We start from the raw sequence: 27968 nt of genomic DNA on the forward strand, positions 1-27968 counted from the left end.
TCAGAGTGATGTGTCCTGATGGATGGACTGCAGACAGGCTAGCAGCTGGTAATAAGGAGTGCCTGGTGAGGCCACGGTCTCAAAGACGGACTGGAAAGCCCTCCGGTCCAGCTCCTCGTCAATCTGGTGCCGGTAAAAATCCATGGCCACCAGGCAGAACAGGTTGACATCTACCACTTCGCTGGAGCCCATTCGGCTGATCACATGCGGCAGTCTGGTTAAGAGAAGGGAGGTCAAGGACAACAGACCACACACACACACACACACACACTTCTAAACAGGGTTGGGAAGTTACTTTAAAAAAGTATTTAGTTAATTACTTCTCCTAAAAAGTAACTCAATTAGTTACTAAGTTACAAATGATAAAAGTAAGTAGGTACTGTGGACAGTAACGATTGCAGTAACGATTTAAATGTTCAAATGTGCTGGAATTCTGAGCCCACCTCCACCCCTCTTTAACGGAACTCAGAATACATGTGCAGGTTCAGTTCTAACATGTTTAAGTTTGATTTACTTGACCCTGACATGGGGAGGCACTTTTGTCTGGCATAATGTGCTTTTCATGATTCCATTTGTTCCTTTTATTTCTTGGAGGGGAAAGTAATGGCTATACTTCCATTTAGAGAAGGCTACTTTTGGATTATTTGGGTTCACCATTCCTGCTTCTCGTTGACTGACTCACTTGTTTTGTTGTTCATCGTGCCTCTGACTACGCCCACCTTGACCTCTGTCTCATCATGAAATTTTACTCTACCACAGCCAATCATCATTTATGCCATTACTAGTTACTGAAAAAAAGTAATGCCGTTATTTCCATCTCTGCGTCTAAATAAACCAACCCATCAATATCTTTGACCATGAGATCTACTGTATGTTGTATAAGGATACAAGGCTGAGATCCACTGGGAAGTGGAAGCAGAGACAAAGAAACAGGAGAGACTCCACATGGCCATCGCCACTGGTGTCCTCTGCGTGAAGTTTGACAAGGACAGCAGCACCCAATCCCGCACCATAGATGACTGGCCTGTGGCATGGAGTGTCTGGAAAACCTGGGGATGAAGGCACAGTGGAGATAGGGTGCTTAGACCAAGGCAAGCAGCTGGAGAATATTACCTACAGCCAGATATACTGTGCTCTAATAACTAGAAACGTGAATGTTGGAATAACACCAGATACACTGTACACCTTAGAACTGAGGAGTTCTCTCCTTCCTTGAGAAGGTCTGGTTGGGAAAAAAAAAAGTTACACTTCTGCTGAATAGCTTTGGATCATGCAGAGTAACATTTTCAGTGCATGCTTAAAACAGACTTAGTTTGTAGAAAGCATTGTGCGTCTGACATTATGTTCCATTTGTTGTCCAGCAATCCAATAACAAAAGAATTCCAAGTCCAAGCTCAGGTTTGATGTCATCTTGGCAACCTACCATGTGACTGAACAACACGAGAACTGGTTTGTGCAGCTAAAACAAAAGTAACTTTACTGACACTGGACTTGAAACATTTGTTTACTCTGTAACGGTCCTTTTGAGAAACAGACCAGACCAGTAGTGAGGAAGGGGGTGGTGCTGTTGAGCTAGGCAGGAATGTCTGTGGTCACATTAAGATTTTACCATCAAAAAATAAATAAATAAATCGGCAACTTCTTAGCCAAATGTACAAAACATTTTGAAGGTAAAAAATTGCTTGTTAGATCCTCCTTCATTTGTCCTGATGCTGACCTTGTAGACAACAGTGGCCATGAATTGTGGGTAGGGTTGCTGATTGGACAGGAACTCTCCGATGACCTTGTTCATGACGTCCTGTGGGGGGAAGAAATCATCCAGAAACTGGGGCAGAATCCTGGAAACCACCCGAGCTTCGCTGGGTAAACCCTTCCTGATCCTGCCAACAGGAAACCCGAGAGGAGCAAATGATGATGGGAAATGAACATGTGAAGTTGCTTCATTATGAGTCTAGGCACTTATTCTACAAACCCATTACAAACAATTACAGGAAGCACAGCACATGTATGGTTTGCTGTGTTTGTTACCAATGCCTGAAATGTATGTACAATGGAGTACGAGTGTGTACCTGTCAAAGAGCACCGAGACCCTCTCCATGGCAACAATGATGGACTCGCTGTCTGGGGCCTGTGGGTCAGAGTGGGCGGGGCGACTGGCAGGGCTGGCTTTCTCCTTGCCTGAGGAGAAACCAACATGACCCGCCGTGACGCCCACCGCCTCCGCTACGGCAGAGCCAGAGTCAACCTGACCTCTAACCCCTGTTGTGTCTGAACCCGACGCAAGCACCGCTGAGAGGACGAGAGGGGGGGTTGGGACCGGTTGAACCAGTGGGGGACAGGTTAGACGTGAAGTAAGAATACCAATATCACATCAATCAGAATTTAGTCGACCTCAAAGTGAAACTTGATTTTTTAGGGAGCCACATTCAGTCAAATGACAATAAGTTGGTATTCTATACATGACTGGTGGTATTGCAGCTGCAATGCCATGTTCCCTGAGGATACTGCAAGCTAGATTCAGCACTCCTGTGACCTGAATGTGCTTCAGTTCGTACAGCGCATAAACAGATTTGGTATGCAGAAAGTAAGAATCAATGAGCATTTGCACTCTGTTTAAATACTGAAAGAATTTGCTGGTTAGCTTTTCTCAACAAACTAATGTCATTTATACCGTGAAGATACGAAGAACATGTTAAGAGTTAGTGTGGGCCGACTTATGGGGTTAGAGGTAGGGTAGATCAGAGATATACAGTTACATAACATATGTAGGAAGCAAGCAGGCTTTGTAGCATGAGAGGTGTAGGAAAATGGTCAGAACTCTGAACCGCCTGTCATGCTATAAAGACAGAATCAATGTTAGTCACCTTTGTTGACCATGATGTACATTGGCATTGTTGGCAGAGGGTGTAAAGAGCAGACAAGCCAAAAGTATAGCACACATGAAAACAAATCAAGAATTTAAGATACAATTTCATGCTCATTAGTAACCTTGTATTACACATAAAACTAATCTCTGTGTTTAGAGACGCAGTACAATATGCAGTAGAGCTGCAATAACATAAAATTCAATTTGACCAGTATTTTGATTTTCGGTCTATAAAAAAAAAAAAAATGTACTCAGTTTTTCTTCATATACAAAAGAAAATTACTCACATTAAAGAGGTTAAATATAATTTTTGCTATTCTGACATTCACTTGTTGGCTTCAGCTCCTGTACACACTCTCAGTATATAATCCCAGCATGTACAAGGGGAACAAAGACAGAAAGATAGCATTACATTGATTTGGTAGAAGGGATTAATCATCTTAAACCTTCCATTTGTTTCATTCATGCTATGAATTATGAGTGTGAGAGATAAAACCAAGTCCAAGACGAGCGGAATAGGAGGGTAGAAAATTTGCCTTTTGTGCTTAACAGTAGATAATATCGTACTTTGGCTTCTAACACACATTATATTTCAGCTGTTCACAAGGTGTTTTACAAGCTTTTATCCTATTGTAAAAGTTAAAATTATCTCTCAGGATCTAGAGGGACTGCTATGTTTTGCATGCTGATAGGGTAGAAAGGATCAAGGATGTGAGGAAGGGAAGAAATCAGACAGTCTCAGTGTGGAGTAATTAAATGTTGAGCTGGCAGTCATGCAGGCTTAACTATCAGCAGTGCATCCGCCTCAGAATAGTCTCCTTCAAAATGCAGGAGAGTTAACTAGCTAGCTCTATGCCAATGTGAGTGTGCAGCAGAAAGCAACGAGAGCACTGGTCTTACTACTGTCAACTCGGGTTTTCAGATCTGATTGTAGCCAGCGTGAAGGTTCAGTCATTTTGGCACAATGCTTACCAGTGTACATGCAGGTGAGCATCAGGCCAAGCGCAGCCATGGCTCTGTGTGGTGACGGCATGTTGACTCGGTCCACACTGAGTTTAACCAGCGCTTCTCCATCCACCCGCGATAACTGCTCTGACAACAGGAGGCGTTCCAAACCACGTAGGACACAGTGGTAGATGACAGAAGGAGTGGAGTCTTCACTGGCAGACACCATTACGCCACACAGCTGGAGGACATTTTAGGCAGACCTTCGGTTTTCAGAATACATTTCTTCTTTCAACATGTTGGCTAATATTGGTTCATTTACTTCACCTGTATAATTCCAGCCATGAACTCAGCACCAACATCCAGTGGGTAGTTCTCCATCATGTAGAATGACACTGCACACATCACTAACACATGCTGCTGGTTATGTAGGTTCACACAGCTGCAGGACAGACAGAGGACATGCAGAGTGGGAGGAAAAAAATACATTTTTTTTTATGTGATGGGCAGCACCTAGAGGGAATAAGTTGCACTGCACTCTTATTTCCTTCATCCCATTAAGCAAGATAATTGATCCACTTAGTGTTTGAAGCCTCCCTGCAGGATCTACATGGACTGCTGACATTTAACATATCAGCTCCCTCAGGCTCTTTCATCATCAATCTAACTTATTAGATAACGAAATGAGGTCAGTGTCTGCATTTGTTTGTGAGATGCAAGTGACACTCACTGAGCTATGGCCTTGAGGTTGGACAGGAGATAATCGGAGACGGTGGGGATGAGCTGTTTGGCCGTGTCGTCCAACAGGTCACACTCTAATACATAAAGCACACCATGCAGCGCCCCCATGCGGCTTGGCAAATGAGTGCTGCGCAGAGTTGTCTCCAACAGGCGACACACAGGCTCAGCAATTGCCTTGTCCTGGAAGTATGTAATCAGGTGCTTTAATTGTCAGCATCAGCATGCAGTTTAACATTGAAAACAAATCCTATCATTGTATCATGTCCAAACCCAAACACTGCCTTGCTCACCATGCCCAACACAGCAGCAGCCTTGCAGATGGCAGGCACCAGGTACTGATTGAGGATCTCATCCTCAGGTGGATGGAGCTTCTGCAACTCCATCAGTGTGGAAAACATCATGTCAAACTGGTTTCTCTCTGTGAATAGGTCCGACACCGCCAGCAGCTACAGAGAATGAAAAGGAATGAGAAGAAAGAGGAATCAACTGTATGTTCATATTGGGGAACCAATAAATTCAAAAATAAAGCTATTTAAAAATATATAGGGACTGGCAGCTCTAGCTGTGGTTAGAGGGTTATAACTGTCTCACAGTCAGAGACTAAACTTTTCATCCATAACTTTTCTATTTCTAATTAGAGCACATTTTATGGAAACAGTTCATCTGAAAAGGAGATCGCATGTCAAAATAAGATTGAGACGTCCTATAAGAGCAGGTCAACCACCTCTCCGTTTGATTATGGGATGATGCCATTTCTCAAATTTTACAGTTTGAGGTTTAGAGTATGATTATTTTCACAGCAGCCAATGACCATGAGTCAGTAGGTATACATTTCAAAGTGTCTGGACTTCATTGTCTAGAAAATATTAATCTTTCCATTTGCAATTTTAAAACTATTTCACCGAGTAGATGGTCTACTGTAAAACGGACCTTTGCATGGATAAGTAAGATACTGAGTGTGTGTGTAGTAACTCACCGATCGCACCACTTCACTTATGAGGATGGTTGGAGTCTTCCTGTTACCTGGGGAGCCAGGGATGAGCCACTGGCTGTAAAGCTCCAGCAGAAACTGAGAACATGAATGAATGTCCACACCTGCACGGTGCTTTCTGGAAGCAGGGCACAAAGTTGGGGGTTACACTTATGGCACATGCAATGCAGACTAGAATTCTGGATAAAAGTGTGCATCAGTCATCTGACCTTGAGTTTATAGGCGATATTGGTGGGGAAGTGGGTGCTGGAGTGTCCATCTCATCTTCTTCATCTTCACCCCATTCTTCCTCCCTCAAAGGAGTGATGTTGTTACCCAGCCACACAGAGTGGATGGAGACCTGGAGGGAGATGTCAAGTGCAGTACATATTTAATGTTAGCCATTTCTGTTGACAAACATTGTACTGAAACATATTCTTTAAGCTTCTTTTCCTGCTTCTCTTACCTGTCCCAGTTTGTAATCCATGTTGCCGATCTCCCGTTCTGTGTTGATCTGAAGCAGCAGCTTCTCATGGCTGATCAGCGTACCTGCTAAAACAAAGTTAAACAAAGAATTTGTCCACTTAAACATATGCAAGTAAAGTAAAGCAGTATTTGAATGCAGGCCATTTCTTACCAGCAGAGGCTGCTGATAATGAGGGCACAGGGTCCCAGGCATGGTAAGGGTGGTGTGTATGAACATTGTCTCTCTTTGACACAAGAGCCTGGATCTCTCTTTCCACCTCACCCCTGATCACTGCAAGTTTCCTTCCAAACCTGTGCACAAAAAATAAGTAACAATTGGAGAAAAAAAAAAAAAAAAAAATCAACATATTGCCACAGGCTTATGTTTGGCTGTGACACAGTGACAAGATAACAGCTGCATAGCTACCGTGTTTCCAAGGCTTTGAGGCTCTTGTTGCGGGGCTGCTGTTCCAGACAGCTGACTGCAGGATTGCCTGCAGCAGGCAAGGTCATGGCACTCAGCACCAGGCTGGTGATGGCCTGCACTGCTAACACATTTAACTGGGTGCGCTCCAAGTCCTCCTAAAGACAAGACAGAAAAGAAAATTTGAATTAAAAATGTGATTGCTAAGAGAGATATGTGGGAATGACGATCGAGAACAAGTTCCAAATTTTATGAACCACTGGAGTTTTATTTGTGAGCTCATTAATTCAGATGGTGTTAGGTTCCTGCCCATGTCAAACTTTATTGGTTTGCATGGCTTGTTAACCTGCAACCAAAACTAACCAACCATTTTCTACAATGTCCCTTTTAAGTTAATGCTAGTGATCACACAATACTGAGAGCGCATACAAACTGCTTTGTCCTTCTGAATGGACAAATGCAGAGCAAACTGACACTTGCATGCCTGACTACAATCTTCCCTTCAATGGCCATTTGGCTCCACAAAACTGAGGATTGTGAAAGCAATTCAAGAACTGGAGCCCAACATTAGGAGACTAGTTCCAGCATTGATCTTAATAAACAGCAGCTGGGATGAAGGATAATATATTTTTTTCATGTACCTCCTGCTGTGTCTCCTCCTCCTGGTCCATAGTGATGGGTTGGGTGACCAGCACCCCAAGCAGAGTGGCCCAGGTCTCCTCAAACTGAGTCCTGCTACTCCAGCCTAAACATGGCAACCATAGTCCATGCAGAGGAGAATATTGCAATGTCACATTAAGATCAAAATCTGACAAAGAAAAGTGTGTTTAGAAAATGCATATGTGAATGAGTAAATAAAAATGAAAAAATAAAAACAAAAAACTTTTTTGTACCCAGTGTGTTTATGCGATACAGAAACTCTCTGAAGACGTCCTTTTCCTGAAGAAAGTCCACAGGGATCTCAGGTAATGTTGTGCCAAACTCTCCTCCTGGCTGAGGGGACCAGCCCAGTTTCCAAACCTACAAACACATGGAACATTCAAACAAATTCACCAATGTATTCTTACATCCAAACTACAGTTTCTGTCTCATACTGACCAGTGGAGGTACTCGGGTGTAGCTGTTGACCAGAGGAAGTCGGGACAGACTGATGACAATGTTGCGTAACGTTGGTGTGAGAAAAGCAGGGAATACACTGTTTCTGTGGTGACCAAGGGCAAGAATGCTTTGCAAACCTTCCACTAGCTCTGCCATGATCTCACATGCTCTCCACTCACACATGTCTGAAACAGAAGAAGTGTGATATATATACACTCATCTCTCAAAACGTCACTTCAGAGCAACTTAACACAAAAAAAAAAAAAAATCGAAGAAATCTGTGTACTAAGCATCAACTAGCACAAATCACTGCATGACTAGAAATTCATTCTAAAATCTTGCAGCTCTAAGTAAATGCTTACATCCTGTACTCTCCGAGTCCACTTGGTCTCCTTCGGCGTCCCTCTCTGCTTTTGTCTTTCTCTTCTCTGGATGCAACAGCTGGTCACCAGGACTCACAGCCACTAGGACGTCAACAAAAAAAATGTTTGATCATTGTGTTTAATAAGACTAAACAATCATGATTACGTGAACATTTGCTGCAGTCCTTGTTACCAGCAACAATGATGAGGTGTAGGCAGTTTATGAGGGAGCAGGTATGTGTGCTGTACTCTGAAGTGGACAGCTTGTTCCAGATGCACTGCTGTTGCAGGGCCAGACACAGGCAGGACAGAGCCCACTGCAGGTCCACACTCAGAGGCAACTGATTCTGGAGCAGACGCCATACCACCACCTGTGAGAATCCAACAGATTGAGAAGAATAGAGTAGAGAACGCAAAGTCAGTGGGTGAAAATTACTGATATGGTACAGTTTATTGCACAGTGTTTTACCTCAGTGGCAGTGCAGGTGAAAGTGGTAATAAGGTGCTCCTTATCAGTGGGAATATGAAGTGAGGATGGCAGCTGGCCCAGACTCAGAAGATACTGAGACAGAGCTCTGCACAGTGACAAAACCCTGGGATAGAAACCTGGCTCATCTGAAACAGAGATGATGAAAGCTCTAACAAGATGCCAAAAATTTGTTGGACTTGGGAACAACAGTATTTCTCTGCTAACTAAGTTAGATTGACTACTTTTTATCCATCATTTTTCTTAAACATGCAGTCCTACCCTCCCACACTCACCATATATGTTAGCGACACGGCTCCAGTAGGCTTGGGGTTGGGCAAGCGGCAAGAAGGAATGATGTGGGGCAGGAAGTGAGCTAGTGATCTCTGCCAGTTGCTCCAGGGTCACCTGCAAGGCTGTCTCCAACAAGAGCGACCCCTGACTCCGTGCCAACCGCTGCACCCCCATACTCAGGCATGGACACAGCAGGCTCAGGTTGAAATCCTGAGGAAAAGTGAAGGAGCAAATATGGTAATATTAAGATACAAAGAATTAAAGACAAATGTTAATGACGCTGGAATAGACTGAGTGTCTCTGAGCGCTGCACAACATTATTAATCAAGAGCTAATAGGCAACAGATAAATCAAACAACTGCGCAATTATAACTGTGGGTGCTCTGGGTCAAAAAAATACAAATAGCCAATGACAATTGGTTGAATACTGATGGGCTGATTTATATCTAAAGTTACCTTGCAGCTCATGATACTGAAGAGATCAGCAGGAGGTAGTTTGGTGAGCAGTTCTGTTGTCTCCAACAGGGAAACATCTCCACGAAGACAGCACTGAGACTTCACCAGCGCCACATACCACTCCTAGAAACAATAAAAACAGTTTGCTTGATCCCATAATGGGGGTCCTTTTCCCCCCTCTGCATATATACTGTACTCACCTTATCTGCAATGACCAATTCAGGAGCAGGTGGTGGATCCCCATCTAAGGGGTGTGATGTCACAGGAGGGGTGGGGCTTCTGGTGTCAGCAACAGTGGCTCTGAACCTGTCCAGCAGGGAGTAGAACCTCTGATGCCTGTGAGAGAAGAAGAGAAAAAAAAAAAAAAAAAGAAATTTTAATAGAAGATTCATTTGGGAAATCCAAATAATTCATTGTAGTAACAACCAATCCTCAAATGGAACAAGTCACATGCAAGACAGAAGCAACAAGCTACACCGCAATTCTCCAAAATGTGTAGATGTACACAATGTAATAGAACACATAGATAGAAGAGGATTACCTCTGAGCCAACCCACTGCTTTGGAGATATTCCTGGATCCTGTCCAGTTCCTCCACAGGCAGCTGGGCTATGCTGTTCTGAAAGGTGGAAGGATAAATACAATCAAATAAAAGTGCATTTTTCCTGAGTAAAGGGTTAGGGTTTGCATCTAAGATTGATGATCTAATTATATTAGAGAGTCTCCCACCTGTATGACAAATATATCTTCAACTTACAAATTAATGCCTGTGGGACAAACGTCAAACAGAGAGTAAGCTGTACCTGTAGTGTCTCAGCCAGCAGCATCTCCACCCTGCGACACGCCAGTGTGTCCACCATGCGAGCCAGAACCCTGAAAGGTGTACTAAGCAGCTTGTCCACATACAGCATCAGCAGGGATCCAGACTGACTCAAGTGGATGCCCTCCAAACACTGCAGCGTCTTCTTCAACATAGTAGGCTGCATGAGGAGGACAATGAGAAAGTCAGCAGCTGGAAAGTGAAGACGAGAGGCAGTGAAGGTGAGTAGTAAGTAGGGGGAAAAAAAAATATTGCCAGAGTTTCAGAGCTTGGTGAACACTAAATTGATAGAATAGACATGAGATTATAGTAGGATGGTCAAAATAACCATGCAGGCAATTGACAAAAGGGGTGTTATCTCACAGTGGTGAGGTTGTCACAGCGGGACTGGATGGCCTGGATGAAGAGGCCGCTGGCAGCTGAGTTGCGGTGTACAGCGCTGATAAAGTCCTGCACTGGAGGCTCATGGGAAAGACTGATGAGATCACGTACATGGTTGACAATCAGCCAAGTGAGGTGCTCTGAGTCGTGGAGGTTTTGACACTGAAAATGTCAGCAAAAACAGCAACAACAACAAAAAAAACCCAAATTAACATTTGTCTTGGAACAACTGTTGCACACCTTTTTGCACAAAGGCACTGCATGATCCTGCAGTTTTCAGCAGTAGCAGAATCAACAAGTGTGAGTAAATGTCAACAGTGCCGCTAGATTGAAATGATGGGTCCTTAACAACCTCATCAAAAAGCAGCTAACATCGGGCTTCTGTTTGCCATTGCTGCAGTCTGCATTTAGACCCAAATCAAATCACCTGATGTTGAAATCAACACTGATGCAAACAACACCTGGATGCTGTTATGAACACACAAACGTAGATAGGTCTGTCAGCTGTTCGGCCCAACACTGTGGCTACACTGAGTAGAAGGCAGCGCATCAGCCCTGAAATTTTAAAAACACAATCTCCTACCCATGTGCCTAACACACAGGTAATAATACTTTTACAGGAACATTCTGGTCAAGTTTGCCCCTTTTGGTGAGACTTATTCACCATTGCAAGCAATGTCATCACAGATAATTAGCTTTCATTAGCAATGTAACCCTCATAAAAGTAAAAAACTAATTTTGGTGGGCATGCTCACCACATAGTCACAGAAGAGGATAAGGGCTCCCCTGTGCACAATCTCTCTGTTGACCATTGCTAACCGGAACTCAGGCTTGCCCTCTTCAACTTCCCCTGATGAGTGAGGGCTCAGCAGCTTTGTACATGAGAGGCTGTGTCCCCTGATGAAAAGAAGAGGACACAACTAGGATGACTGAACTGAGGATACAATGGGGCATTTTTATTATTATTATTTTTTTAAACACACTTTTACACAATACACACTGAGGTCTAACCTTGGTGTCTGGTGCACCTCAGCCCACCAGGAGTAGTTGGTGTAGTTGATGATGAGGAGAATCTGACACCAAAGGAGCACCAGGGAGGGGTGGGTGGTGATGAGGCACTGTACCATGCTGTTTAGACCCTCTAAGGTGTAGAAAAGGCTGGCCTCAGTGCCACTTTGTCCACTGCCACTTTCGCCTTTCAGGAGCCGACTGGCTGCACCCGTAATCCTGCGAAACATTCCTGAGGGAGATGGAAGAGGTAAACAATTTCCATAGTATTAGACAATTAACTACATCAAGCAGCAGCAGCCATACTTGATAAAAAGACAATTGCTCACCACTTTTGAAGACATGTATGAGGCACATGAGCAGTGTGCCCAGCTGCTGGCAATAGAAGGTGTGTTGTTGCTCTGTAATGTCCACTTTAACCTCTCTGGAGGAAATGTCATCCAACAACACACCTACCAGCTGGAGGAGGAACCTACATGAAGGGGGGTGGGAAGGTGGAAAGGGACATTTCAAGTCAGAGTCATAAATGAGTGGCAAAGTGGTAGAGAAACCAAGTCAAATCACTAACCTTGCAAATGTTTCCTCTGGTAAAGCTTTTTGTGCCTCACTATTAGATTCCAGGTTACAGAATGCATCACCAGCAGGTGGGTCATTTAGGGAGGGGCTCAACTGATGGAGGCAACGAATTGTGTGGCAGGAAAGGAGATGTGGAGTCAGTGAGAGCTCATGGACCCGTGAGAGGACAATGTCCTCAGTGGACTGGGAGACAAGTACCCTGAGCACTGCAAGGATACCGGACACCCACAGCTGGACGGTAGCTACTGATGCCTGGAGGAGCAAGGAGTTTCAAGTCAGGCATTTTAGAAATCTACCAATCAATCACTTAACAAAAATAAACAAATAAATAAAATAATGCGTTAAAATAAAAAAGAAAGACAATAGGAAAAAAGAAAGTCAGCACATGTCTTTGTGCAGGTTAAAGTAGCAGAGGACAGTCTCACCATGGTGGCTGGGATGGTGAACATACTTTTAAGCAGCATGTCTACAGGCCTAAGAGAAGAGGGTGCAACAGTCTCAAACAGTGTGTTCAACACGCCCAGTGCCTCCGGAGAGTCAAGATGCATCTGTGTGTGGACAAACAGACATGTTCCCATTAGCAGAACAAGTCATTGTAAACAAATGTACACATTATCTATCAGCATGTGCTTTAATAACATGCATGTATTTTACTACCTGTTGCCTGGCAATCATGGGAAGTATGACATCAGCAATCTGCCTTGACAGTCTCTTCCACTTGTCCTCATTCTCTTTGTGACACTGCTGCAGTACAAGGATGAACATCTCCAGCACCTATAAAACATGGGGGGGAAAAAAAAAAAAAAAAAACACATGAAAGAGACTGGGGGGGTTGGGATACTATTACAACAGCCTGCTGTGTGTCTATGTATTTGCATACCTGATGGTACTGTATGAGCCTGAGCAACATGGAGACCACCACTTCTTTCTGCGTATCCAGCTCTTTACCTGCATCTGCTTTGTTTGAGCCCCTCAAGACAAACAGGTCATGAACTATTGGCTGCAAGGCTGGGATGGCTGCAGAGGAATGTAAGTACATCAGCGATTAACAGATCATCTACACAGAAAAAAAACATAAAACAGCTCATTCTTAGCATTTCCAAAAGAAAAATTGTGAGCTGTGCATATTATTTCCATTCCTCTCACCATGCGTGACAGCTTTCCTGCCACTTGCCATAATACCATCACACAGCTGGATGATCTTGGGAATGCTGATAATTTGCTTGGAGTGGTAGCGCTCATATGACAACAGGACCAGGAAGAAAAAAATGTTTGGAATGATGGCCTCCGAGTCTCTGTATTAAAAGTATAATTCAGCATTATATCAGTTCACAGGGGGGCTGAAATCAACTCAACTCATACAACTAACCAATATTGAGGTTTGAAGGGGTTCAGTGGCAACAACCTACCTGAACTGCCCAACTTCAATGTACTCAAATTGCTTCAAGACAAAGCCTATGAAGACCTGAGACAAAAAAAAAGTTTCTCAGTTAAGCAAAGTTCCACAAGGTGAACCTGAATTCATGCAAAGTACAAATCTGTGTTTGATCTGTTCAACCTGATCAGAGTCCAGAAGGCAATAGTTGACTCGGAGCTGCACAAGCTGGGCTAGCAGGTCCAGGACTTGTCTCTGCAGGGCTACAGAGGTGCTGGTTGTGTACTGCTTCAATGCTTTGATCACTAATGGCTCAAATAGTCGAATGTGGTTGTGGATGGCATTCTGGGGGGGGGGAGTGTTGATGCAGGACATGTTTTTAGCTTATCACATGAAAAACTTAAAGTTGAGAAAGTAGTAGGATCATGCAAGTGTACCTTGTCTCCTCTGTGCCGTGTTGCATTTGCAATGTTGGATCTCAGCTGATTGGAGGCTTTCTGCATTACATCAAACCATCTAAAAGTGGAGTTAGAGTGTGAGTAATGTCCCACATATTTCATGCAAACTTATCACCTGCACACAAATGACAGAAGTCTGCTTGTGTGTAACAGCTCACCCAGAGGTGTCCTGCTCCTGTTCAGCCTGCACCATGTTGCGGAGACTGGCATCAGCAAGAGCTTGGGTAAAGTGTGTATAGGGTGCCATGAAGCAATAGTGGTAGAGGCCTGGGCGCAGGCTGGATGAACCTAGACGCAGAGCTTTGCCCTGGGAACGGCTGGGCCCACTCAGGACACCCTCGTACTGGGACGCCAGGTTGGTGCCAAAAAGGGTTTTCAACAGCTGAAGAAAGGGAAGTCTCACATTACCAGAGAACACACACCACACCCCCCTGTAACATGGCAATTCATTTTTGCCCTCTGCAGCGGATATTAGTTTTGCTTGATTCCTCTAATACTTCCAGACACACCTGACGCAGAGATAAAACATTAAAACATGCAGTGCTTGTTTAAGTTAAGTTGCTTTTCTTTGAAATGTGTTCTTTACCACCCCCATACTTAATTTATCCCCAAAAAGTCAAAATGAAAAAAATTTTTTCCCCTGGGTCTCAGGAAGATACCTGACTTCAACTAATTTTAAATAGGATTTGAAGTATCTGAACAAATGTGTTCAAACAGTACTTCAAACAGTAAATATTTGTTTAGTAACTCAAGTCCTTTTCTTGAAATAAAATAATTACTTTCAAGATATTTTATAAGTCGGTGTGTTTGGTTTTAAAACCATTAGTGTTTACTAAGGACCACCATTTCTGCCCAAGGATTAACAACAAAGGGCCTAATATGTTTAATATATTTATTTAAAAAGAAAAAAATGAATATTTATTTCATATGATATTCACTGTTAAACTGAGAATTATATGATGAATATATTGAATATTAAGTAATTAATAATACAACAGGCAAGATGACACCCATCTACTCTAGTGGCATTTGAATCTAAATATGAATGTGTGGAACCATCGCACAGGGAAACCAATGCCTGTAAAGGCCCTGTCGGCAGGAACCAGCCTCACTCTGTGTGGAGTCATGCCAGTTGCAGCACACTGCTCAGTGCTGGAAACAAAGACTTCCACACACATAACCCCCCCACCCCCCCAAGAAAAAAAAAGTACATGACCCAAAAACATGCATTTCTAACCTGTTGTACACAAACTGTAGCCATGGTTGGTTCTCGTGAGAAGCAGGACTTGAGGTAGCCCAAAATTTCCTCCACACACTGACAAAAGAAATAAATAAATTGTATTCAAATGATTTCATTAAATAGTACAGTGTTTTTTTTTCTTAAACCAAATACCACATAGTTCCCATTTACACTTAACACGGATGACATCCAATAGAGCTGATCCTATCTTTACCTTGCCGATGTCATGTAGTGTAGCTAGCTCCAGCAGCTGAGACAGAACATCTAAAGTTGCACGTAAGAAACCTCCAAACTTCTCCTGGCTACTGTGGAGGTCCAATGTGACCTAGGACACAAACCAGTACCTTTTAGACTGAAAAGTCCTTTCCTGCCACATGGGGAAGTGTTTTAAAAACAGGTGGATGGTCTAACCTTGTAGTTGGCTTGTGTTGCCTTGAGGACATCATAGAGCTTGAGGTAGGGTGGCAAGTGGTAGAAGCTGCCAAGGGTTGTGGATTTGTTTAAGGCTGCTGACCCTGTGCTATCTGCTGGCCTGCCTGTGTAGTGAAACATGAAAATAAGAGGACAGTATGATAAAACAAAAAACTACGCCCTTAAACATCAACACGTGCCTGCGGAGTGGTAAGGTCGCACATGTACCTGTGTTGACTTCGTTGCTTTTCTTTGGGCTCATTGGAGCAGCACTGGGCTCAGCGGCTTCCTTGTCTTTGCCTTTCCTGCGGATGGGACTGAGGGAGGGGGTGTTGCTCAGGGATGGGAGAGTGGCCTAAAATGAACAAGGCACACTAACTGAACTCGATACAACAGCTTTCCCGTAGATGCATCTTGAGTTGAATATGTGGCTAGAAAGAACTGGTTTAATTATGTGAACTCACTCTCAGACTTACTTTTACTGCTGGTCCTGGGGGTGTGTCGTCCAGAACATGGGCACAGATGTTGAGGATCTTGAGTAAGTGGGAGAAGAGCTGTTCCACCATGGCCACCAGGGAGCGCTCTGACAGCGCCGCCCAAGGCTCCTCCATCTTATTTGAACCTCCACTGGCACCAGGGTTCCCACTACTGCCTTCCTCTTCTCCAATCCATGGGTTGCGCATGCATTTAGGAGCCACAGCTGCAAACATGATAAGACAGGTTAACCAGCAACAGGTTAGCAACAGCTACGTTGAGCTGCGTTAGTGTGTTTGGAAATACAGTACAATTGGAAGCTATGTGAGCATTGTTTAAATTTGTATACATAAGACCCACCGGCAAGCAGATTGCCAGAAAGCAAAAGTGCATCCTGATGTGCAGAAAGATCTAATGGAAACCAAGCAGAGGACAGTAAGGAAAGGACCATGTTGGCCATCCCGACTGTCAGAGTCCTACGCTCAGTGTCTGGAGCAGATGAGGTTGTAAAGGAGCTTGAAGCACTGCTGGGCTGCGACAGACTGGGGAAGGAAAGGAAAGTGAGGATAAAGTATTGCTGTGTGGCATATGATGAAACAAAAATGGCATTAAATGTAAACGTTCATGGGGAGAGGGAACACTAACCTGAGGGCCCTGCCCCTGCTGCGGTTCAAGCTAGAGCGGGAAGAAAAGCTGCTACTGGAGCTAATATAGCCACAGTGCCAGCCTGTGCTCCAAGTGCATACAGGGAAATTTGAAGCTAGGAGGCACAGGGCCTCACAGCAGCCAAACTGCCGAGAAACACAGATTTTATTCAAACATGTTATGAAAGTAGAAGAGTAAAAGATCTCAAAAAGGTGACACTCCAAATATGTGTTGAAACTTACAGTTAGGGCTCTGGAGGTAGACGAGGTAAATGCATGGGAGACAGCACTAACAACTCTGGACAAATTGTTCTCCAACGTGACATCAGACACAGTGTTGGATAGGTTGTAGCCTCTATATGTCCTACAAGAGAAGGGTTCAGATTGTGTGGTATTGATATATACATGTATGAGCTGTGTAACTGAAGTTGTGTGTGCGCATATATATATATATATATATATATATATATATATAAAACAAAAAGTGAGCCTTTTTTATATAAAAGGCTCACTTTTTGTTATTCACGACTGAAAGAAAGACCAACACTACAGCGCTGAGAGTCTGAACAATAAAACACACTGTAGGCTGTGGGTGATCAAGATCAATACTGACAATATGACACTGTCATTGACACTGGTTTTTGTGTGTGTACCTTGTGATAGTGGTAACAGTGAACTGTGAAGGGGGTTGTGTCTCATGCATAAGCAGCTGCAGGTAAACGGAACTCTGGTCCCGAGCAATAGCCACCACTGGGTCCACCTGCCCCTGGTCACAATCATAGAACAACTTGGGAACCAGTCTGATGAAAAGATGGACACAGACACAAAGAATTAGTCAAGAATCAGCAAAAAAGCAAGAATGCTTTGAGTTGAATAAAGTTGTACTGATTGGAATTATACTAACATTGATAAAAATATGCCTGTTTGCAATAAATTGTAAATCATACACAATATGTTCAACACAGACTATGGATATGGTGTACCTGCTGACAGCAGAAGCAGCCACATGTCGTACTCTTGGGTCATCATCTCCCAACAGACGAATGACTACATCATTCAGGACCCTTTGCTGCAGCTGCAGCCGCTACATGAGGATCACAGAATAGGCAAATAAAGCTGAAGATAATACACCCTGAGAGCATGTTGTGCATTTGTGCATGAAGACTTACATTTTGCCGAAAAGAGAGCACATGGAAGATAGCTTACCCCAGTGTAGTGATGATCTCCTTTGTGCAAAGCCTCAGTTTTCCTCTCCAGAAAATGTAGTAATCTAAAATGGTGATTGAAAATTAAAACATTTAAATTGTTTGAAGAACTAAAATATAAAATTGATCATACCGGAAGTCCATCTCAGCCAGGGTCTCCAGGAGCTCCGTTCGAACGAGCCAATAGGGTAAGTCCCTCAGAGCGAGAAGGTCTATCACTAACTGCAAGCCCAGCTCACTCAGGGTACTGCTGCACACTGTCATGATGCAGTGCTGCAACAAATTACAAAGTCATAGGTAAGACTCAAACACAAACATGAGGATCAATACACCTTTACAAAAGTGCCTTACCCTTACTGCAGAGCAAGCCATCTTACAGGTAACAGAGGATTCGTCTTTAAGAGCTTTCCGGAGCAAAGGCACCAAGTCCACCAGGGACAGAGGGTTACCTGGACAGGAGAAATAGGTCGGATGATTCCAGGCATTCAGCATCTCAGCACTGCGCAAATACTCAAATTAGAATTACACAAACCTGTTGCACTCTGCACACTGGCCAGCCAGGTATGTATGTTGTAACGAGTTTTGGTGAGAGCGGCCTGCATGATGACTCCACAGAGGATGGCTGTGGCCCCTCTAATCTGTGGGTCCCCATGGTCAATGAGACACAGCACATCACTGATATACTGCTGCTCTGCAAGGGGGGACACATTACAGAAGTCAGAAATACTGATTACCTTAAGCACATTCCTGTTTTAAGTCTGTCTAAATACATAATGGCATTCCGTACCTTCAGCTGGAACGCCGTCCAGCGGCTCCAGATAGAGGGAGTTAAAGAAGGCTTCAGGGTGTAGTGCTGCTGCTGCCCCAACACAGCTGACCGCCAGGGCCTTCACACTCACTCGCACCTCTTTGTCATGGATCAGACCTTAAGAAACAGAGAGAGATTTTAATGGAGAGGGATTAAGATTTATTCAAATTCGAATTAACCCAAACTTTTCTTAAATCTGAATATGAAAAATACACAGCACAACTCACCATTTTTCTGTCCTGTCAGAAGGAAGGAAGCAGCAAGGAGCCGTACACAGTGCACCAGTGGCTCCACCCCCTCGTCTGTATAATGGCCAATAGGACCTTTAATCCGTGATGGCTGACACGCAGACAGAGGAGACACAGATTAATTTTTTTTGTCTTGCTCCCCTGCCACTGAAACACTTGCAGTTTACTTGTAGAGCTGTGCCTTTACCTTGTTGTCAGGTTCAGGTTCCGCAGGTTCATCCTTTGGTATGAAGCGGTCAACACTGCTGTCTGAACCCTGCCGGTTGTGACCTCTGCCTTCAAACAGATGAGGCTTGCTCAGAGCTGCACACAGACAAAGAGTCCTTAACGATGATCCAGGTTTCTCTTACGAGTACAGCCTGCCTTTTTGAATGTGTTTGTGTGTGACTTTGTAAGGAAACGCACCCAGTGCTGACTGTAGGAATGGTTCTGGTGGTTCTTCTTGGGAGGACGGTGCTGCTCCTTCATCTTCTTCATCCTGTAGTGTTCCAATCTGCATCCCAGAGTACTGACTCTCACTGCCGTCCAGTACCTTATGCACAGACAGAAAACAATCCCCAGAGGGAAACTAAACTCAGCTTTGCTATTCCACAAATTAAATGTAAATGCAACCGCATGCAACAGACACCTAGAGTTTAGACTCACTGAGTTAGACACAACACAGCAAATGACTAAAACTGTTGCTCTGTTAACACTCTACTGATCCATGCTTGGGTCTTACACAATTTACAGCAAATCAACTGCATACAGGGAAAAAAAAAAGCACAGGCTTCAATTGTGTTTGCCACAATCCACCAGAGGGGGAGCAAGCTTTTGATCCAAACTATTCCACTCTGATATTCATTTCCCTAGATTAGGCATGTCTTATTATTACTTTTATTTTCAGATACACGACTAGAAGTATGCTATTTTTGTGTCCTCTGAATGACCTTTTACAGAGAACTAGTTTGGAGAAAAGATTTTTTCCTGCGAAGAGGCATCTATTTAGAAATGTTTTTTTTTTACTCCAGGTTTGCCTTCCACTGGAACAAAAGCCTGTCAAAGCATCACAAAGGGGTAAAGGGAAAACAATTAAAGGATAGATGGCCGTCGTGCTTATAGTTTTAAGCTTGATGGCAAGCAGGAAACATGGGTAGTCAGGGTTGCTTGTTTTAACAAAGGCCTTTCAAAAGGCATCTACTTTTTTGGAGGGCAATTACTGGAAACAGGAAAAATAAGGGGCATAATGTCGTGTCAGTGATGGCACAGAGGAGGAAAAGGCCATAAGCAGGAAGAGATTCTGTGCATGGGGTGAGACTAACAAACGAGCAAAAGTAGAAAGAATGACGAAAGCCAAAACTCTCCAGACAAGCAAGCCCCTCCCACTCGATTTTACAGTATCCAATTGGCTGACCTTGTCACTAGTGCTAGAGGAGGAGGTAGCATAGAAGGAAGAAGAGGAGGAGAAAGAGAAAGAAGAAGACGAAGAAGAGGCAGTGTAGATGGAAGAGTCACTGTCTGTGGCATCGGGACCCTCGGTGGAAGTTGGCGAGGGTGGGGATGGCTCAATCACCCGCGGCAATGGAGTGCGCGACTGCGGCGAATGGGGAAAAGCATAAGGGTGAAAGGGGTGGGGTCAAGATCATAGAGGTAGAATTGTTAGAATGGACAATCCCACAACACAATGCCTCCAGAGGGTTGCAGGTTCACGTGACCAGCTTCTAAATAATCAGTGGGCTCCATCTATGGTCTGTTCAATGCGCTGAGGAGTAGATGTGACAATTTATGGTGTGTACAGTACTGTACAGTTGACGTCATGTTTTATCCAAAAAATACAAAAATCTATATTTTCAAAAAGATTTTGCGTTGAAGCAGGTCTGTTGATTAAGGCTATAACGAGGTTGGGGACTGTCCAACATGTGTGCTCGCATTTCTATTTTATACTTAGAAACACTGGCTAACTGCAAACACAACAGCACCCCAAGGCTTTTGGGACGGCCCTCGTTACCTGAACATCAGTCAAATTCTGTAAGTGGATCATACACGTGCAGCTTGCTGACAACAGCCTAAAAATATTTCAGAATTTGAACTAAATCCTGCACAGAAAGATACTTGACTGCCTAAACACTGTGATATCTTATAAAGGGGGGGTGGGGGGTTAAATCGAGGACAGACTTAAATACACCCTTTTGTAAAAGCTGCAATTACTGTTTTCCAATTTTAAAAAGGTAATTAAATAAAAATTGTAATTGCATTAAAACTGAAAGAGAGCTTAATTTTTAGTCTCTGTTTGCTCAGAACTGTATCAAGCAGAAGTAGACTTTTTTTCTGGTCCATTCTACAAATCCTAATTCTATGAAGCATCATTCATAAACCAGGTACATGGTCATTGCACTGTCTCAGACACAGTGGTGATAATAGCATTACGTGTGTTTAGGTCTTTCAATATCAAGCGAAAAGCAAAGTACTCTGTATTACACGCACACAAAATCAAGTGCTGTGTCTTCACAGCACAGTTCCTGAAACTAATCATATCTCACTTGTCTTCCCATACAGTCACACTGACCAGTTCTGCTACGTCTGAGGGAGTGACAGCTGAGTCTGGGCCCTCTGTGGTGGTTTGGGACGAGTCGCTGGGTGGGAGTGAGCAATCATTAGTGCCTAGCAGAGTCCCACCCTGTCCTAAGGGCCCTCCCTCCGGTGTGGCATTTTCTGGTGTGGTGTAGTCCGCTGTCTCTGGGGTAATGTTTGCCCCACCACTGGAGCTTCGGCTCAGCATTTCCTCCTCATTGTCATTGGGCGACTCTGGAGTGTCTGATGCTGATGTACCGCCGCCACCACCACCCTGTTCTGAAGAGGCACTCAGGTCCACAGAGTCTCCAGGCTGCAGGGTATGCTGGGAGGAGCGTGGCTGCTCAGTGATAATGTCCACCTGTGATGCAGAGGAGCTGTCTGCACCAACAACTGATGCTAGGAGGAAGGAAATACAAAAATTCATTTTTTTCAGTAACAATGTATTGTTGGTGATATGCAATTGCCAGGTACTATGTATTATGTGAGATAAATCTTACCTGTGAAGGCCCCAGTAGTCACCTCTGTCTTCTCAGGATCATCCTCTAGCCCATCCTCCTCTCCAGAAAGTATTTTGCCTGGAAACAATGTTTAATGTCCATAAAATATCTCAACATTAAGACCAGTAATAGTTAAGTGAAGTTCTCCTCTACAGTCAGTATATTACCTTCTGGGCACATTTAGTCTATTTTCAAAGCTTTATCTTAAGGTCAAAAGGCCTTTTCCTTTGAAACTCCACTATATGAACTATTTAACTGCTATGTTAGTTTGCAGTGCTGAGCATAGTGGCACTTGTGTCATAACACAGTAATTTAACAGTTCAAAATTTTGTTTTAAAGGACAGTTCAAAACATAGCATACACGTAAATTGATTTTAGCTTTTTTTTTTTTCCTGTGACCATATTTTGAAGTGGCTGAAAATGTCTTTCTTCTGTCCCTATCTACGGCAGCACATCACCCAGCTCCTGTGCTGCTCCCAGCTGCTCCTCTAAACCAGCAGCATGTAGATCTGACTCTGCTGCAGCAGCTGCAAAAGGAGTACCTCATGCACTTCCAGGTCAAGCAACACTGACTATCATTTTGAGAAGATAAAACTGGGTGTGGTGAACTTACCCAACTAACTGAATTTTTTAACAACTGCCTGATTACCAATGGAAATTTGTGGACATACATATACATTAAAACTCAAACGTTAATTATCAAGAATTTAGAGAAACGCGAAGGGACCCAGTCAAAGGTAATTCTCCAAAGCCCTGACTGGAACTTCAGTAAAAAGGTGGAGGTGGGCAGTAGGGATAAATAGACTAGTCACCTCTCTGTTTCCTGAGAAGGAGCAGACTGCAGGAAGACCCTCCCCCAGCTGTAAATGGCAGGAAAACAGGAAGTAGAAACAGGAGGTGAGGAAGAGAAAGCAGCAAAAGCTCAAAAGGACTCGTAGGAAACAGAAACCATTACAGGGAACTAGTCAGCAAGCAAAGAAAAAGGCCACAAACACAGACCAAAGCAGAAATTGTGGAGCGCCAACACAGTTTGGTTGACTAAATGTGAAAGTCAGTTTTGGCTAACGAATTAAACTCAACCTGGCCCAAATGGACTTATGTCCCTGTTTCCAGCAGACTACTTCCATGCATGTTAAGTTGTTTAGGAGGGATAAGATTTATGAACACAGTCTTAAGCTTACCAATGAGCTCAAGGATGCTGCCAGAGCGTGCACGGCTTTCTGTGTCCTGGCGAAACACAGCGGCATGTGGAATGCTACCAGCGGTGATGAGCATGTGCAGGAGCTCTGGTGGTGGAGTTCTGAACACCTGCTGCAGGAGCTCCAGAGCAGCGGTGACCACATTGTGATCCCAATGCTGTGTGTAGTGTAACGTAAGCTCATACACCTTGAAACACACAGAAAGTTCTTTTAAGTGTCATTTCACTTTTTGGACAGATAATCATACAGATCATGACTTTCTTCTCCTTACCTGTAGCAGCTGCTCAGCCGTTGGCTGAACATCGGCCTCTTTCCTCATGACTCCAAAGCTTCCTTTCAGGCTGGTTGTGTTAACTTGCTGCTGCAGCAGAGGCATCAGGTAACGGAGAGTTAACAGCACCCCCAGAATTAGGTGGCTGGGATGCTCCTCGTCCACTGGAACCAAAAGCCCTGGCAAACGGAAAAAAGTTCAGGGTGAGCCTTTGTTTTGAAATCTCTCTCGGGGTACTCTGAGTAACTAAAAAACAGTCTGATATTCCACTAGTTTAAAAAAAAAAAAAAAAAAAAAAAAAAAAAAAGTCAGCTGAAGTAAGATTAGTGTCAACTTAAAAAGTTACAGAACTAGGAGGTATGACCTACCCAGCAGCACATTAAGGAGCCAGGTGTAGAAATAGCTAGTGCGTCTCGAGTGTTGGCACACACTGACTGCTGAACTTGCAGCTGTCCGTCTGATGGTTGGGGAGCTGGACTTCAGATTGGCCACAAAAGACTTCAGCAGTACCTGCAAATACATTGTTAGACTAAAATTAAAACGTGCTTGTAGGATCAGCAGATGTTCATATGTCGAGGCACAAGTGGTCTCCACTTTCCTCTGTCTTGTCAGGCACGAATGGAATTGGTGCATTGCATCCTGTGTTTCGTTTTTTTTTTTGTTTTTTGTTTTTTTTTTGGGGGGGAGTTTTGAAGAAACGACTAACCCTAACCCTGTCTTTCAAAGCTAAATGTTTCTACAGGGCCAAAATAGGTCAAATGTTATTTGGGCTCTACTGTGCAACCTCAGGAATAGAATTTTACATCAAGTAGTATAAAATTACTTTCAGCTAAACAAATTTTCTGACAAGCTGGAGCAGACAGGAAACAACAATCATCTGAGGCCAAATTAATTTTCGATTCAGATACCTTGATCTCGCCATCGTTGGCAAAGTGTCCCAAAGCTGCCATAATCTTGGGCATTGCTGCAGCCAGAGTCTCCTGCACTGTCTCTTCCTGCCGCTTGGTGATTCTGGTGAGGCATGGCAACAAGTTGACCAGATAGGGTCTGGAGAGAGAGAAAGAGGTAAACAAAAACAAACATAAGTAAAAGACTTTTTCTGCTTTACAAAACACACAAAATAAGTTAATAAATGAAAATATAGTTAGCTTCAGTAAGGTGGCAGTCCCAAGACTGGGCTCTAGACTGTGGCATACTGTTACTGAATCATGGTTGCCATGTGAATGAATTAAAGACATTAACAGGCATTTGTGCTTATACCTGCATTTCTGTGGTCTGATGAGGTGGGCAAGCTCAGCAAACCTCCACAAAGCTGCCCTCAGACTCCGAGAGGCACCATTCTACAGAGGCACAACGCTCATTAAATTTCATCCAATATCCAACAGGAATTACCTGGTTTAAACTACACATGAAACCAAACCAGAATAACCAGAAGCAAAGCGTAATGCCACTGCTTTAATAAGGGGCTTGCAAATACAAACTTTGATATAACCTTTTTTATTTCTTTGTACAGCTCCAGCTGCAGTCGAGGCAAGTTTGATTCCATCAGTGCCTGATAAAAAAATAAACTGCCATTATGAACAATAGGAATGATTCAGCAATTAAAACTAGCAACAATAACCACTAGCTAATTTCGATAATTACACTTACTCAATTTGAATTAAAAACATCACATCATGCATAATATTCTATTAGTGTACCATGTCTACAGTGGGCCCTGAACTCGGGAGAATTATTTGAGGCTGGCTAAAAGTTTATAGCTTCCTGCTTACTTTGATGATTTTGTTCAGGCACTCATCGGCTACCATTCGGACATCTGATTCGCTGTCATCACTGCAGAGCAGGAACATCTCCATGGCAATGCCCAGCAATTTCTGAAACTCTGGAGAGGTTCTGTTCACAAAGGCGTAGAGGGAAAGTCAAGGGAACATCCTTACACAGAAAAATAATGGCACTTACATTATACATTATTTGGCATCACAAAAGTCATTTCCATTCAGCTGCATTTCAGTCAAACATCTTTCCCTCTCTCACACAGACACAAGGCTTACTGCACAAACACACATCAGTTAAGAAGAGATCAATTTAAATACTTAGTTGCTAGATAGTTTGGAATTTATATGATGCGATGGGGTAGCACAGCGGCTAGTGCTGTTGTCTCACAATAGGAGGGTCCTGGGTCCAGTTCCCAAGCCTGGGGCCTTTCTGTGCAGAGCTTGCATGTTCTCAGGTACTCTGGTTTCCTCCCACCGTCCAAAGACATGCATGTTTAGGTGAATTGGTGCCTCTAAATTGCCCATAGGTCTGAGTGTGAGTGTTTGTTCGTCCCTGTGTGTTTCTATGTGTTGGTCCTGCGATGGACTGGTGACCTGTACAGAGCGTATCCTCGTGCAAAGAATGAATGAATGATGGGATGGGATTTTAGAGGAAAATCATAGATGAATTTGGTCTAGACTAGTTCTTATTACAAAAGTGAGAGGAAAAAATACTTTTGTTAAAAGGACAAAACCAACCTCAGAGACTGAGCCACAATATTTTCACAAATTGTCAGACAGTGGGTCACCCTGTCCTTTTTTGTTGCAGCCTGCTCCTTTTTTCTGTGAAAGAAGAAATGGGGAGATCATGAGGAGAAGGAACTGAGAGCAAGAGGCAGAAAAAAGGAAAGATTGTAAAAAAATATTACATTTCTGAGTCAGAGCCTCTCTGAAAGTCAAAAGCCAGAAATCTTAATTAAATCTCTTGCTAATAGTCAAACAGCACAAATAAAAGAACAGAAGAGATGATAAATCAGAGTCACCCAATAAAATGCTGCAGCCCACTGCTCACTTCAAAGAGATCCATGAGGACATAACAACAATCACACTGAACGTTTAAGATTATGATAAATCTAACAGTGTTCTTGATTACATTAACAAAAGTCTATTAAAAATGCTTCAAAATTTATTCCCCACTGCACTTAACCATTAAGTAAACATCAAAGTGAAATGGTAGCAGCAGCGTAAACCCTGTCACTCATTTTGCAGGTTTTCTCAGAAAGAAACTAAGCACCAACATTTATAGTTATGGTATCACTGCATCATCTAACAGTAGATGTGTTTGAGGCCATGTCCATGGATACATACTACTGCAAATGATACAGGGTAGGAGGATTAATGCTGGCTATAGATTCAGAGCAGAATTTGTTTCAGTGTGTGCAAATAGGTTGTAATCAGTGTTATCAGTGGTTACATTAGTGATCAAGAAAAGTGAGCTCCTTGTAAAAACCATCCAGATACTGTTGTGCAAATACAACAATAGAATTTGGTGACACCAGGTTAGAGATGAGCAAAGTTTGCCACTGCACAGGTCACATGTGATAATGACACAGCACCTGCCAAATTAAATTTTGGCTGACTTGATCACAACATGCAGAACTCTCAAACAGGAGAAGGAATGATAATCTTCTAAGAGCCAGGCTGCTGCAGCTTTGGCACCACACCTGCCACACTGACAGCAGAAGCTCAATGTGTGATAGGAAAGACCTGGCTTCCCACTAAGCTGAGTTCTTACTCAAAATGTAAACACACTGAAAGAAGAGATATAGCAGCATTCCGGCTAATGGTTCTGAGCTATTAGATGGAAAATGGTTTGAACACAATGTTATACAATATTGCAAGGTAGATCTATGTATTTCAGATGCTAGAGAAAATTGTCCCTGACAAACTAAGTGGTTATACTATTCAAAAAAAAGACAGGAAAAAAAAAATCAGTGGGTTTAGAAGATATGAATATTTTTAAAAGGACCTCTGGACTGGCTAATGAGCCTGAAAGGCCTGTGAGTGCCGTTCAAACACGCAAACCACTTCAGTGCTGTGGACCATCATGTCAGTTCATGTGGATGGCACAAAGATCCTCCGAACAAGATTGACGACGGAGAATAACACATTTAAGGACGTGATGCAGTCACTGCTTAAGGTGTCTGGCATGTGCTCCTCGAATGAAAAACATTGGTGTGTTGAGCAGGAGCATGCAAAAAGCATATAATACCACTTTCTCAATGGATCGGATCTGGATCAATTACGTCAGTCCCGGCGCATTACTGGGAAATGAACGCACTCCGTCATCGGCAAAAGTGGTTAAAACACGAGATGTTTGGTGTAGTTAAGTAAATATGTTTCGCTCATATTGCCGGCGTTGTTTCTCACGCAGAAAGCCTCAGCTGAGATGACTTCTGTAACAGACACGGACCCATTTAACTGGTCCCTGACCTTTTTTGCAGGTGCGTGGGCATCAACTGGCAAACGTCCTTTATGTCGGCTATCGTTCAGCTAGTCTGACCCACCAACCTGCCGAGCTAACACCCAGAAAACGTTAATATGAAGGAATTACGCCTCGTTAAGCATAGCTGAAAATGGCTGGCAAGCGACTGGTCTGCAAAGGAAGACACGTTTATATCACAGTTTAGACTCTTGGTGCTGCCTTGCATGTTAGCCTAAACTAGCTTGATGCTAACTGTTACAGCTGGCTTACCTGAGAGGCGCTAACGCTAGCTAGCGAGCCGAGCTACCTGTCCAGGCCAGCTCCTGTTCAGTCAGCGTGGGACTAAAATCTACTTACTGCCTCTGGACAAGCTCCTCGGCGGTCGGTGGTCCCTGTTGCTGCTGGAATGACTTCAGAGACTCAAAGGCCTTCATCAGTTTCTCCATGGTGGCCATTTTAGCATTCAACAGTAAGC

The 27968-nt window shown here is 43.5% G+C and overlaps 1 protein-coding gene and 1 non-coding gene across 3 annotated transcripts; both read right to left on the reverse strand.

Moving 5' to 3' along the window:
- On the reverse strand, positions 1-27948 carry htt (huntingtin). 2 transcript variants are annotated; one of them, XM_029497742.1, is made up of 66 exons: positions 27851-27948; positions 25768-25851; positions 25027-25147; positions 24747-24806; positions 24515-24594; positions 24163-24301; positions 23623-23764; positions 23255-23433; positions 22966-23170; positions 21785-21862; positions 21280-21683; positions 19140-19266; positions 18922-19037; positions 18714-18825; positions 18466-18603; positions 18211-18369; positions 18030-18127; positions 17812-17951; positions 17680-17743; positions 17457-17557; positions 17127-17273; positions 16717-16837; positions 16475-16620; positions 16190-16371; positions 15832-16055; positions 15584-15710; positions 15356-15480; positions 15159-15269; positions 14942-15019; positions 13863-14086; positions 13684-13762; positions 13430-13591; positions 13281-13336; positions 13018-13166; positions 12752-12888; positions 12529-12645; positions 12297-12419; positions 11864-12123; positions 11625-11767; positions 11299-11527; positions 11043-11184; positions 10270-10449; positions 9890-10066; positions 9629-9705; positions 9288-9423; positions 9088-9210; positions 8634-8841; positions 8341-8486; positions 8065-8242; positions 7872-7973; positions 7510-7694; positions 7305-7431; positions 7053-7156; positions 6415-6569; positions 6160-6299; positions 5989-6071; positions 5753-5883; positions 5529-5661; positions 4843-4998; positions 4542-4732; positions 4139-4253; positions 3839-4052; positions 2070-2289; positions 1718-1880; positions 889-1049; positions 1-214 (listed from the first exon to the last, which is right to left on the reverse strand). In XM_029497742.1, the coding sequence occupies exons 1-66, from the start codon at positions 27946-27948 to the stop codon at positions 1-3; spliced, it is 9546 nt and encodes a 3181-aa protein (XP_029353602.1). The 2 variants fall into 2 exon arrangements, with proteins under 2 accessions (XP_029353602.1, XP_029353592.1); XM_029497732.1 differs by having other exon boundaries at positions 5989-6074.
- LOC115050346 (small Cajal body-specific RNA 14) lies at positions 14749-14876 on the reverse strand. Its single transcript, XR_003841199.1, has one exon.
- Positions 27949-27968: the final 20 nt, after the last annotated feature.

Source organism: Echeneis naucrates, chromosome 1 (assembly GCF_900963305.1).
Source record: "Echeneis naucrates chromosome 1, fEcheNa1.1, whole genome shotgun sequence".
NCBI classification, from domain to species: Eukaryota; Metazoa; Chordata; class Actinopteri; order Carangiformes; family Echeneidae; genus Echeneis; species Echeneis naucrates.

Bases quoted from the DNA above. Each gene is read 5' to 3' on its own strand.
- htt (XM_029497732.1), bottom strand. From the start codon at position 27,948: ATGGCCACCATGGAGAAACTGATGAAGGCCTTTGAGTCTCTGAAGTCA. The intron at 21,684-21,784 runs GTAAGATTTATC...CCTTCCTCCTAG, and splicing joins GACTACTGGGGCCTTCACAG to CATCAGTTGTTGGTGCAGAC. The intron at 4,999-5,528 runs GTGAGTTACTAC...CATTCTCTGTAG, and splicing joins TAAGTGAAGTGGTGCGATCG to CTGCTGGCGGTGTCGGACCT.